At 41.1% G+C, this 12,743-nt stretch overlaps 1 protein-coding gene and 1 pseudogene across 1 annotated transcript in view; both read left to right on the top strand.

Moving 5' to 3' along the window:
• The window catches only part of LOC126257762 (Down syndrome cell adhesion molecule-like protein Dscam2), a 381,956-nt gene that overhangs the window by 202,615 nt on the left and 166,598 nt on the right, over positions 1-12,743 (top strand). Inside the window, exons 7-9 of the mRNA XM_049955588.1 lie at positions 1,028-1,173; positions 7,605-7,743; positions 7,852-7,983. Of these exons, the coding sequence (XP_049811545.1) occupies positions 1,028-1,173; positions 7,605-7,743; positions 7,852-7,983 (417 nt within the window). The remainder of the gene's footprint in view (positions 1-1,027; positions 1,174-7,604; positions 7,744-7,851; positions 7,984-12,743) is intronic.
• LOC126209964 (5S ribosomal RNA) lies at positions 6,901-7,018 on the top strand (annotated as a pseudogene).

Genomic DNA, 12,743 nt, shown 5'->3' with positions numbered 1-12,743 from the left:
CGTTATTATCTTGTGTAACATGCTTAGCAGCAGATTACTGAATGCTGCCAGTGCCTACTTTTTGTGACCTTTCATTCAGACTGTTAACAATGAATATGCCTATTTAACAAAAGTAGCACATGAAAATTAAGCCAGTTGCCCTCCATAGCTCAATCGTCCCTCAGTTGTATGCCTTTTTATGAGTGGTTTGTAACCTTACCCTCCCACACGTCACTATCAAGATTCTCTGCCTTTGCACAAATTTTGAAAGCTTCAAGAGACATAAGATATATAAAAGAATAACTTTTTACTTATCTTCATTATCTCCGTTGTTTTCGATGGCTCAAAGTTTTGTCTAGGGGTACATTCTTGTAGCTGAAAATTCGATTTTGTAAATTCTTGATGACTAAATAATTGATAAGGATTTGCCTGTATTATTCTTGAATTTTATTCTTTGTCACATCTTTCAACATCACACCATTTTTACATTTTCCACATTCAAAAACACCAATAATTACATAGTTGGTGACAAACTTAGAAAATTTCTATTTCCATCAGAGGCATGGCATCTACTACTTACATTCTGCAGTACTCACATTATTCCAAAGAGTTTACAAAGCAAAAGAGTTTAAAAACTTTCTTTTTAAAAGAAAAGTAATTTTAACTGTTAGTACATATCGATTGTAACCCATTAATTTCTTTTTTTATACATTTTAGCCTGAAATATAATACATCGGATCCAAAATCATATGAATTCTTGTAGTGAAACAGCGGAGATAATTTTAACCTACGCAAGAATTGATAGTGTACATGGTATAGATTAACTCTATATACAAAAAAGGTAATGTTAGAGGAGGGTGATTCATTATAGATCGGTGTGGAATATGTGATAGCACCAGAGAACTCATTGTGGATTTTACAGCACATTGGCAGTACTTATTCTGTTAGGTATGCCCACTTCAATTTTCAACCATCAGAAAAATAGTGTCTTATTTTACATGCACTTTTTAAATCAAGTAAATACAGAGTGTGTGCCTTTATCTTTTAGGTCCACCCATTGTAATGCCTTTCATATTCCCAACCAACTTGCGAGAAGGGGCAAGAGCACAGATCAGCTGCAGCGTCTCTTCTGGTGACCTCCCTATTCGATTCTCATGGTTGAAGGACAATGGACCAATACCGGACGTACTCCAGGTAATCATGCAATTGTCTTTCCCAACTAATAATTTCTGAAAATTCTAGTGTACAGCCAGCTATATCTTACTCTATGTGTATATGATAATGGAAAATTATGTATTGAATTCAAATAACGGAAGGGGCATAGGTCACAGCTTGCTATATAGTTGAGATAGTATTGAGCAGTTGATGGGAATATAAACAAAACTGAAAACTTTGCTTAGCTCTTGGACAGTTGTCTTCACGCGCACGTTTGTGTGTGTGTGTGTGTGTGTGTGTGTGTGTGTGTGTGTGTATGTGTGTGTGTGTGCATGTTCCTGTACAAGCTCTGAAGAAGAACACTTTCGAAAATCTCATCTACATTGTCAACCTTATTTAAGTACCTAGCAACCCATCAGGACCTCAGCTCCATGGTGAGCGTACACAGGGTGAATCAGGAAGAAAGGTACATGCTATGAGGGGTGATAGTATTAGTGATTCTGAGCAAAAAACTTCATGTGGACGTATGCTCTGTTTCGAATGATTTCTGAGACAGAACACATTTAATATCACTTTTGTACATTTTTCTTGAATAGCTCAAAAACCGCATCCTCCAGCAAAAATGTGTTGCAGTATAAATTTAAACTGTATTAAATTTGCTGCAAAAAAGGTCCTATTCGTTTTTTTCTATGGAACTAATGGTTTGTGCGAAGAGAGCGCGAGAATGTTGAAAAACTCACTCGACACACATGCACTGTAGCTTACATGGTTTTGGAGGCCAATTTGAGGTAGCATATTGAGGTAACAAGTTGAGACGAAGTTTGATACAGACACTTATATGGTGTATCAAATCTGGAAACTACCTAAAATTGACCTACAAAAACTATGTAAGCTACAGCACATGAGCGTCAAGCGAGTTTTTCAACATTTGCGCACTCTCTTTGCACAAACCATTAGTTCTAGAGAAAAAAATGAATAGGACCTTTTTTGTAGGAAATTTAATATAGTTTAATTTTGTACTGTGGCATGTTTTCACTGGAGGGTGCAGTTTTTCAGTTAATCAAGAAAAATGCACAAAAGTGATATTAAATGTATTCTGTTTCAGAAACCATTCGGAATAGGGCACACGTCCATATGAAGTTTTTTGTTCAGAATCACTAATACTATCACCCCTCAAAGCAAGTACCTTTCCTCCTGACTCGTGCTGTATTTTATTTAATAGATCTGTATGTCATTTTGCCAACACACTATGCAAGTGATGATCACTAGTATGGCAGAGTGGAATTGGACATTTGAATTAAAATGAATTTAAATTAAGAGTTAATCAAACAATGAAAGTCCAGGATGGAATAACAACAATATGGAAAGGATAGATTGCTACTCGCCACATCGAAAAGGCGTTAAGTCTCAGACAGCCACAGTGAAAAGAATTCTGCTACCACAGTCAGGTCTTAGTGCCCGGAGACAGTGGCCATATGTTTGCGAATATCTCTGAGTTTTCTCTTTCAGAAGAAGGACTTTGTCTGAATGCTAAAATATTTCCAGCATACTTTTTAATTGTGCCTGTCTGTTACCCAACATCTCCTCTATGTGGTGAATAGCAATCTTTTCTTCCCATATTGTTGTTAAATTAGGACTTAGACTGACAAAGAAAGTTGGATTTGGATGCCTTTGAGTGTCCTAATTTAGAGCTATGAGCAATTTGGTTATAGTTTGTTTTTATTAAATTTGACCAAAGTTGTGGTAGGGATCATGGTAGTTTCATCAGTCTTCTCATTTTGATAAATATGTGTTTTATATTGAAGCCAGTTAAGTTATGGTATGAGGTAAAGAGTCCAATTTCTGAAGATTATAATATCCACACACTGCTTCATTTGTGGCAAAAGGGTGGCAGTCCTGCATGAGCTCATTGCCAGTTTAGACCGTATTATGAGTATTCATCCTTTTAAATCCTTTTAATACTGTGTAAATCACCATTGCATGCAACAGAGCTGCTCCCCTTCTTCCACAAATTAAACCATGTGTGGCCGTTATAAATACGGTCTTAAGCTGATATTGGACCTGTGATTATTTACCTCGGAGATACTGAATATATTGGCCTGTGCGTACAGTGATGTCCAAAGGTTAAGCAACAAACCGCTATTTCCCCTTCCTGTGTCTAAGTACATTGTTCTGTTGTTTCTTGAATGTGGAGACAGTTGATACAGATGAAAACTGTATCACGAAGACCAGAGCAGGACTGACCACATGTGACATCTGAAAGAGTATGTTGTAACCTGTTGTAACCATGACCATTCCGGTCGCGGGGTGGCTGAGAAAGCGCGGTGGGACCAAACGGAGAGCGGCCCGCAAACAAACAAACAAACGGAAAGGACGGGCACGAAACAATGACGGACGATCAAGATAGACCTTACAACGACACCACGCAAGAAGCAACGGAGTGACAGAGACAACCAAACGAATCCAAGATGTCCACTAGTAATGAAAACAAAGAACGGTAAACACGCTGTCTGTTGTCAAGGCGATATGTCAAAACTCACGCAGCGATTAGACTCGCTGGCTGAGCAAGAGGCAGGCACTTAAATATATGATCGGGGGGTGCCGCGATTGGCCACTGGAACCACGTGTTCCGCTGTAGCACTGAAGTCCCCACACAGCCGAAGGGACCCATTGGGTTTCCATATGACAACCAATGGCGTCGCCCTGGCACTGTAAGGCACAGGCTCCAGAATGCCAGTGGCCTGGAGCCGATCAAGTTCCTGCTTGACCGCCGGCCATAAGTTCACCGGAAGAGGCCGAGCCCAGAAAAAACGAGGCTGTGCATCTGGTTGTAGGGTGATGTGTGCCTGAAATCCGGAAGCAAATCCGAGGTCCATTGCAAACAACAACGCAAAAGCGGAGCACAGATCGTACAAGTACTGAAAAGGAACAGCCATGGAAATGACCTTAACTTCGTTGGAAATTGAAAATCCAAACAGTTGAAATGCATCCAGGCCAAAAATATTTGAAACCGACGGACAGTCAATGACAAAGAGGGTAAGGAGCCAGGGAACACCCTTGTATGTCACCTGGACGATGAACTGCCCACGAAGGGGAAGGGAACCGTCTCTGTAGGCGACCAAACGGTGAGAGGGAGGTGACAAGTCAGGAGAGCCCAGCCGGGTATATGTCACCATATTAATCAGGGAGACGGGGGCCCCAGTGTCGACCTGAAAACTGACATACTCAATGAAAAGACGAAGTGTGATGAAAAGCTTCTGCATGATGGGTCATCCTGTGGGACGACTGATTGCAGGGCACGGACTGTATCTTGAGGCCTAGGAGGGGCAAGACTGGAACAAGTCGAGCGACTATGACAATCCAATTGGATGTGACCCCCCCCCTTTTTACATAGCGTGCACGTCTTCCAGCGGTGGGGACAATCAGCCCGCGAATGTGCAGTAAAGCACTGTGGGCAAGACAGAAGTGGACCGCGCGACCGTTGACGAGGGGCGACCGAAGGCGCCAATGCCATAGAGACGTCGAACAACGAAAAGTCCCGACAGTGCTGGCCTCTGTCGGCCGGGACACGTCGCCGTCGCGAGGGCAAAACCTGCTGTGACATCTCGATCGCTGCCACCTGCGGCTGTGCCATAAGACGCTCGTTAGCTGCTTGAGCAATTTCAAAGGAGTGGGCAATGCGGAGAATCTCTTCCAAGGAGGGGTTGTTAAGTTTCAATGCTGCAGTATGGACCTCAGGATCAGGAGCCAGCTGAACCACCACATCCTGGATCAGGGAGTCTGCATATGAAGCCTAAGACTGCTGATTGGTGCACGTAAAATCGCTTCGACGGCTGAGACCCTGCAAGTCCGTGACCCAGGAAGGACACGATTGACCAGGCTGTTTATGGTACTGGTGGAACTCCAGCCAAGAGGCGACCACATGGTAGCATTGGGAATAATAGTTTGCAAGCTAAAGGCATTTCTCCTGGAAAGAGAGAGCCACAGGACTGGACAACGGCACCAACTTGCAGAGAAGAAAGAACATGTCTGGGGAGGCCCAAGACATAAACAATGACTGCTGCAAGGAGTCGTCTGTGACTTGAAAAGCCGTGAAATGTAGTTTCAGCCAATGTAAGTAGGTTTCCCAGTCCTCTTTAGCATCATTAAAGGGTGGCAATGACGGTGGATGTGGGAAAGCATTGGACACCCGAGGACTCGGAAGGTGTTGCGGTAACGCGTCCCGGGCATCGACTTTGTCTGTTAGAAACTGCAGCGACTGTTGTCTAACTGGAGCTGCTGCTGCTGCATGAGCTGCTGCTGTTGCTCCAGAAGAGAGACCAACTTCACCTCCATGCTAGCAACTACCACTGTTTTAACCTGTTTTAACCTGTTGTAACCGCGACCGTTCCGGTTGCGGGGTGATTGAGGAAGTGCAGCACAACCAAACAGAGAGTGGTCTGCAAACAAACAAACAAATGGAAAGGACGGACACGAAGCAACGACGGACGATTGAGAGAGGCCTTACGAGGACAACACGCAAGAAGCAATGGAGTGACAGAGACAACCAAATGAATCCAAGATGTCCAATATTAATGAAAACACAAGAATGGTAAACACGCTGTCTGTTGTCGAGGCGATATGTCAAGACTCACACAACAATTAGACTCGCTGGATGAGCGAGAGGCAGGCGCTTAAATACATGATCGGGGGTGCTGCGATTGGTGGCTGGAACCATGTGTTTCACTGTGGCGCCCTCACACTAAATGCGGGCCAGGAGGCGTGTGCCACCACGGCTGGTGCAGAGACCTCTAGGGGTCTTCGTCGTCCATGACAGCTGGCGCGGATTCAGATTCCGCGGAGGGCGGTACCAGAGAGTAGACCATTATTTGGCTGTATGGGCATGATGGAATCACCTTAGTTTGCATGGCAACTGGCATCTGACCTCACAGCATCCACTGGATATGTTGTATTGAGGAAAATGGTGTACAGAAGGCTTTGGCAGAGTGGCTTTTACTGTCAGAGATTTTCTGTATGTGTACCTCTGGCGCGACATCACAGAAGGGAATGTGTAGAGTGGAGTTGTCAACATGCCGCCTGGATGCTCAAACAGTGGGCCGATGTTCTTCTTACAGATGAGTCCCAAATATGTCTAGACTGTGAGTCTCGATGGATTCGCATCTGGAGGGAACATGGGACGCGGTTTCGGGACCCAACATTGTGGAAAGAGAGTGATATCGAGGAGGATCCCTAATGGTGTGGGCAGAGATTATGCTCACCGTTTGAACAGCTTTTAATGAAATTGTATGGGTGAATCATCAAGGTTTAACTGCTGTCAGGTACAGTGATGCTATCATGAGACCTAGTGTAGTTGCTGTGAGGTGCTGTGGGCCTGACTTTGTGTTGAAGGACAATAAAGCTCGACCTCATAGAGCACAGGTGACTGATATTTTCTTGGAAACAGAAGATATTGCACGCATGACATGGTCTGCTTGCTCTTCTGATTTGAATCCCATAGAGTATGTCTGGGATCACTACGGAGATCGGTTGCATCACATCTGCATCCACCAATCACTCGTCAAGAATGTGAGCTGCTCAGCAGGAAGAATGTGTGTTATTGCCACAACATGAGATTGATGACATCATTCACAGCATGCCCAGTCCTGTATTGCTGCCAGAGGTTGTCACACCCCATGCTGAGCATAGTTATCAGTTGTTGGATTGTGTGTGCAAATCTGTTAAGTTAGAAAAAATGAAGAATATTTTTGTCTACCATTATGCTTTTTAGGCAACAGCCTTGCCGCAGTGGATACACCGGTTCCCATCAGATCACCGAAGTTAAGCGCTGTCGGGAGTGGCCGGCACTTGGATGGGTGACCATCCGGGTCGCCATGTGCTGTTGCCATTTTTCGGGGTGCACTCAGCCTCGTGATGCCAATTGAGGAGCTACTTGACTGAATAGTACTGGTTCTGGTCAAAGAAAACCATCATAACGACCGGGAGAGCGGTATGCTGACCACACGCCCCTCCTATCCGCGTCCTCATCTGTGGATGACATGGCGGTCGGATGGTCCCGATGGGCCACTTGCGGCCTGAAGACGGAGTGCTTTTACTATGCTTTTTGCAGTTGTTGATATTCTGTATTCTTTACATTGTTTGTACTTTACTATAGCCTGTTTAAATTGTTTTGTGGCAAAATAAATGCAACCTTGAAAAATTTCCGTTTTTTGCTTTAATTTTGGACACCAGCATATTTATAAACCCTAGACAATGAGAAAACAATGAAAATGAGAAATAGTATAATATATGATAGATTAGAGCATTATTCTGTTATATAGGCCTATAAAGCTAACATGATGGTCACGATATTTAAATTTGGACAGCAGTACTCTATTAATTTAACAAATGTCTCCTATTACCAAGTTGCAGACTTGCTGCTTGCCCTCGAACAGCTTTCATATTCTATCATTATTAATCTTCATACCATGCAGGTCACAGAAAAAGATGGGGGAGAATTTTTCAGTCTGCTTATATTTAATAAGCTGTCTTCACAACACAGTGGAACGTACACCTGTGTGGCTTCGAATAATGCTGCTAGTGCTAACCACTCTTCACAGTTGCAGGTGAATGGTAAGTTAATGATTTATCATTACTATGTCTTCTCTCTTGTAGAAATCCCATGCAAATAGCCAAACATATTGCTGGAGACTATGTTCATCCTCATAAATTCTGTTTCAGTCGCTCCTCGGTGGTTGATGGAGCCGCAAGATGTGTCTACTCTAGCTGGGAATTCACTGTTTGTTCATTGCCAGGCACAAGGTTTCCCTCATCCAGTTGTTTCTTGGATGCAAGGTCAAGGTGAGAAAACCTGTTGTAAAAGCACTTTAAAAGACCTTTACACTTGCATTTTATTGTGACTGCTTTTGTCTGTTAACAGTATATCGTGACTCATTCCAGTTCTCTGAAGGCCTGAGATTTATGAAGCATAATGTCTGTATGAATCAAGGAAAGATAAGCCAAGCTATTCAGTGCTCAGCTGAGTTATGACAGGTAGAGTTTACAGGTTCTGCAAGACATGCATGAATAACGAGCTCCAAAAGTCTCTTTTGTTATTTAGAATGCTGGTCTCAGTGAGAACTTTGAACATGGTTAATATACATTCCTGGCTTGGATATGTAGGAATCATGTTTTACTTCATAACCAGCAGAAGAGGAACAGGCCACAGGACTGAAAAGAAGAAACACTGGGCAGGAATTCTATTTCATTTCATTCAGATAGTGCAGTATACTAATATAACAACAGTAGTAAGAAATGTGAAGTAGACACTTCACAAATTCCAAGAGACACCAGTCATACTTTCATCACTGGAGGAGACTTTAATCATCCATTAGTCAATTGAAATAACAACAATTTTACAAGTGATGATTAGTATTAAATCCCTTCTCAGAAAACTACTTAGAACAAATTGTTCATAATCCCAACCATAATGGAAATATATTGGACCTAATGGTTACAAGTAGAACAGATCTCTTTGAACATGTCTACATCAAAACAGTTATCAGTGACCATGAAGCAGTTCCACCAACATTGATTACCAAAGTATAGAGTGCAAATAAAATGAGCAGAAAGATTTGCATGTTCAGTAAACGAGATAAATAACCATTTGTGTCAAATCTTAATGAAGAAGTAAAACATTTATCTCTGACTTGGAGCATGTAGTTGAACTGTGACTGAAGTTGACAAGAAGAGCTGACCAGGTGCTGGATACATACATACCTACCTAACAGAACAGTTGATGATGGGAAAGACCCTCCTTGGTATACAGAGTATGTATAAAAACTTCTGAAGAAACAGTGACTACTGCATAATAGGTGTAAAACAAAGCATAGGGAAAAATAGAGAAACTGAAACTGAAATGCTTTTAGCTTTGAAAAAGGCAGTGCATGAGGCCTCATATGGTGATCTTGGTGGAATTTTATCAAAATACCTCGCACAAAACCCAGAGAAATGCTACACTTATTAAAGACTGTTAGTGCTCAGATGCTCAAGGATGGTATAGGAACTAGAGATGGGCAAACACGTTCATCTTTGAGAAGTAGTTCATTGGTGATCATTCATTTTTGAGAACAGTTCATTTTTACTTATTCACTGTTCCTTCTTTATCTAATAGTGTGCTATATGGCTTTTAGATAAATGCACCAGCCCCCCCCCCCCCCCCCCTCAAAAAAAAAAAAAAAAAAAAAAAAAAACAAGTACACACAAGCATCACTTCTGCTTGGTAAATTCATTGATTTCTTCATGTAGACGGGCTGTTTACTTTGATTTCCATTGCTTAATGTGTTCTCAGAATATATCACATTAGTCAGATGATGTGACAGGCCAGTGTCGACAAGCCGGGCGGAGAGAGCCCAGAACAAGCCGAATGGAAGTAACATTTACAGAACCTCTTTATGACCAAGTGCTGACAACCCCAATTGTCATCCACTTTTGAGGGAAGCGTCTAGTCACAGCAAGTCCAATGTACTGGTTTGCAGTTCATTTACAGGAAACTGTATATATTTGTTTAGGAAATGGTAATATGAAATAACTGGAAATAAACTATCATCTGTCAAACCAACATTAACAGTTTCCTTCTACAATTTGTGGGTGTGCAAATTGTTGCATAGTTAAAGTGTCACACTTTGTGGAAAGTGAAGATTTATTTGGAAAGTTAATGACTTCCAAGACAACAGCTCAGAAACAGTGAACTAAAATTAGAAGGTTTATATCAGCAATGGCAGCAACTACATAAATGTGCTGGGAGATCTTCAAAACTTAACAAGTGAAAAGAAACAAGACCTTTTTCCCTCAAACCTGTGACAAATTAGCACATACTGTTGCTTTGAAGACCTTTACAATGGGGAGATAACCAATTTTTGGTCAGTGAGTAGTTGGAAAATGCCCCAAGGTACATGTATGGAATCAGTCGTCAGTTGTTTGAAAGAAAGAGAACTTCTGAGTGAGAACAGGCAGGTGAAACAGGTATAAAAATCAACAACTCAGTACATTACATATTAATGTAATGATAAATCTTATGCACAAATATATTTGGAAATAAAATAAAAGAAAAATCCATTACTAGGCCAATGCTACTAAGTTTACACAAATTTTGGTCATTTAACTAACTACAGAAAAAGTCGTCCATGAAACTCACACTGAATCTTTTTTCTGTTAAAACAACAATATAAGGAAAAGGATAGAATTGCAGCTCAAATGTCATCTTTACAGTGGGTAGCAGATAGGAAGAACAGAAAGTCTGTTACGCAATTAGCTTTTGGCCAAATCCTTCAGAAAATAAAATACACACACATTCATTCACACAGAATCACAGTGTCTTTCACAATGGCATAAAATGTGTCCCCTTTTGGAGGTGAATGTGTTTTGATTGAAAACATTTTGGAAAACGATCATTTGTATATACCTTGCAGCCATAGAAGATGTGACCCAATTATATCTGTAGTTTTTGAATTAACTGCAGATTTTCTTAGAGAACAGTCTCATGGAGTATCTTCCATGTTCCGAAGGAATACATAACGCGAGGTGGTATCGAAGAAGTTTATGTTCCTTGAGGAAGCTGAACTGTGACCACAAGAACTTTGCAGTTGGTTCTGTTTGTATTTTCCTTACCATTATGTACGTAGAAGCATGATTCTGTGCCTCTTCAGAAGCCAAAATTCATATTTAGCTTTCAGAATTCTTTCAAAATTTGATATGTATATATCAGGTTGTCAATAGTGATATCCCATGTGTATCTTTACAAAAACTGAAAAAGTGGTGCAGTGGTTAACACGCTTGACTCACATTCAGGAGATGATGGTTCAAACCTGCATCCAGCCATCCAGATTTAGGTTTTCTGTGAGTTCTCTGAATCAATCCAGGCAAATGCCAGCGTGGTCCCTTTGAAAAGGCACAGCCAGTTTTCTTCCTCGTCCTTGACACTGTCTGAACTTATGCTCTGTCTGTAAAACCAACCTTCCTTCCTTTTTTTGAAATATCACTTATAGTTCCTGTCTATTATTCTCTTGCCTTAATCTTCTGAATCAAAAATTAAAACAGTCATTATGCTGAATCATGTAGAAGAAGCAGAAATTGGAGGTGCTTACAGGTTCAAGTAGAAATTGATTAAATCCTGAAGGTTCCATGGCAGAAAAAGACATTTCATTGAAGGATAAGTAGATTCAAAAGAAAATGTGATTCTCCAGTCATATTTGACCCACACACATAGTAAATAGTAGCTTTACAGATTGTATTATTAAAGTTAATGCAGCAATGTAGTATTAATTAAGGTAAAAATAATAAAGTTTTCACTAACAAGAGACTTCTGAACAAAATTTCTTTAAGAAAGATAAGAGGTGTAAGCAGATTACAATAATGTGAAATGAAGTTCCTTAGAGATAGGATAGGAGTAACAAGGAGAGATAGAATGAATAATGAAAGGCCTCACTGGAACTGTTACACAGTGAGAAAGTTCTCATTGCTACTCTCCTATCCTCCTTTGCTTAGGTTGAGCATGGTTTATGATGACTTACACTGATGCTAACAAAGATCAGTGGAATGAAACTGGCAGTTCTGGAGACAAATGACAACAGAGACAACAAAGTGAATGAATATCCAATACAAGTCCAGAGTGTAACAAAGTTTTACACTAAACAATCCAGGCATCAATCCAAATCGCAACCATAAATCAGACAAGGTGAAAATTCTACTGTTCAGTGGTGTGTAACTTAAGGCTCCAGTGACCAGCTAGCAATAGCCAGGCTGCAGTATTTAGCAGTAAATGCTTGTTAGACGACAGCACGACCTGACATGCTCGCCACAGCAGCTGCACATCGCGCAGGCGCAAGCTGCGGCTGTTGCCTGGAGCTCAAGTATCTCTGATGTGTATTCCCTGTTGATACTCAAGACTACTTGGGGAATCTGAATCACTGTCAGATACTAAATTTAAGCACTCATTCTTCTGCCAGTATACATATGTAGAAAGGAAAGAAGCCCTAATAAGTGATTCAGTCGTAAGGACCCTCTGCCATGAACTTCACAGTGGTTTGCAGAGAGCAGCTGTAGATGTGGACAGAGAATATTGATGAATAAATTTTGACATTAAAATGATACTCCAAATTGTTGCTGAACTTTTAAGAATAATGTTTTATCTTATTTGAGCCAAAATGACCATATTGCAAGTTGATCTCAGGAGAACATCACAGTAGCCCAAGCATCACTGAAATGGAATTGCAGTGTATGGAGTCAAACATTGGCAGCTAATAGACAAAGACAGCAGCATTGTCTTGATTCATTAGTGCAGTACATGCAGAGAACACAGTGAGATTTGACACAGCAATGAGAGTGTTTTGCATTTGATAAAGTGGGTGAGTATAGTCACTGAAAGTTCAAGTTATGGCCCACTGTGAGTTTAGAACATTTCTTCCTCATTACAACCAACAGATGACTTATCCTCTGCAAAGAATTGTAATATGACCAATAATAATGTGATAGTGCCACTCACTCCAATATTGATTTTGCCTCCCACTTTCAGTAAAAGTTACCATTTTTTAACTATCCATCTTAATGAATGATTTCCATTCTGCACTGTGCCA

This window comes from Schistocerca nitens, chromosome 1, assembly GCF_023898315.1.
Source record: "Schistocerca nitens isolate TAMUIC-IGC-003100 chromosome 1, iqSchNite1.1, whole genome shotgun sequence".
NCBI lineage: Eukaryota > Metazoa > Arthropoda > Insecta > Orthoptera > Acrididae > Schistocerca > Schistocerca nitens.
Note: the sequence above shows the minus strand (reverse complement) of the source record. Positions and strands in the feature narration are given on the sequence as shown.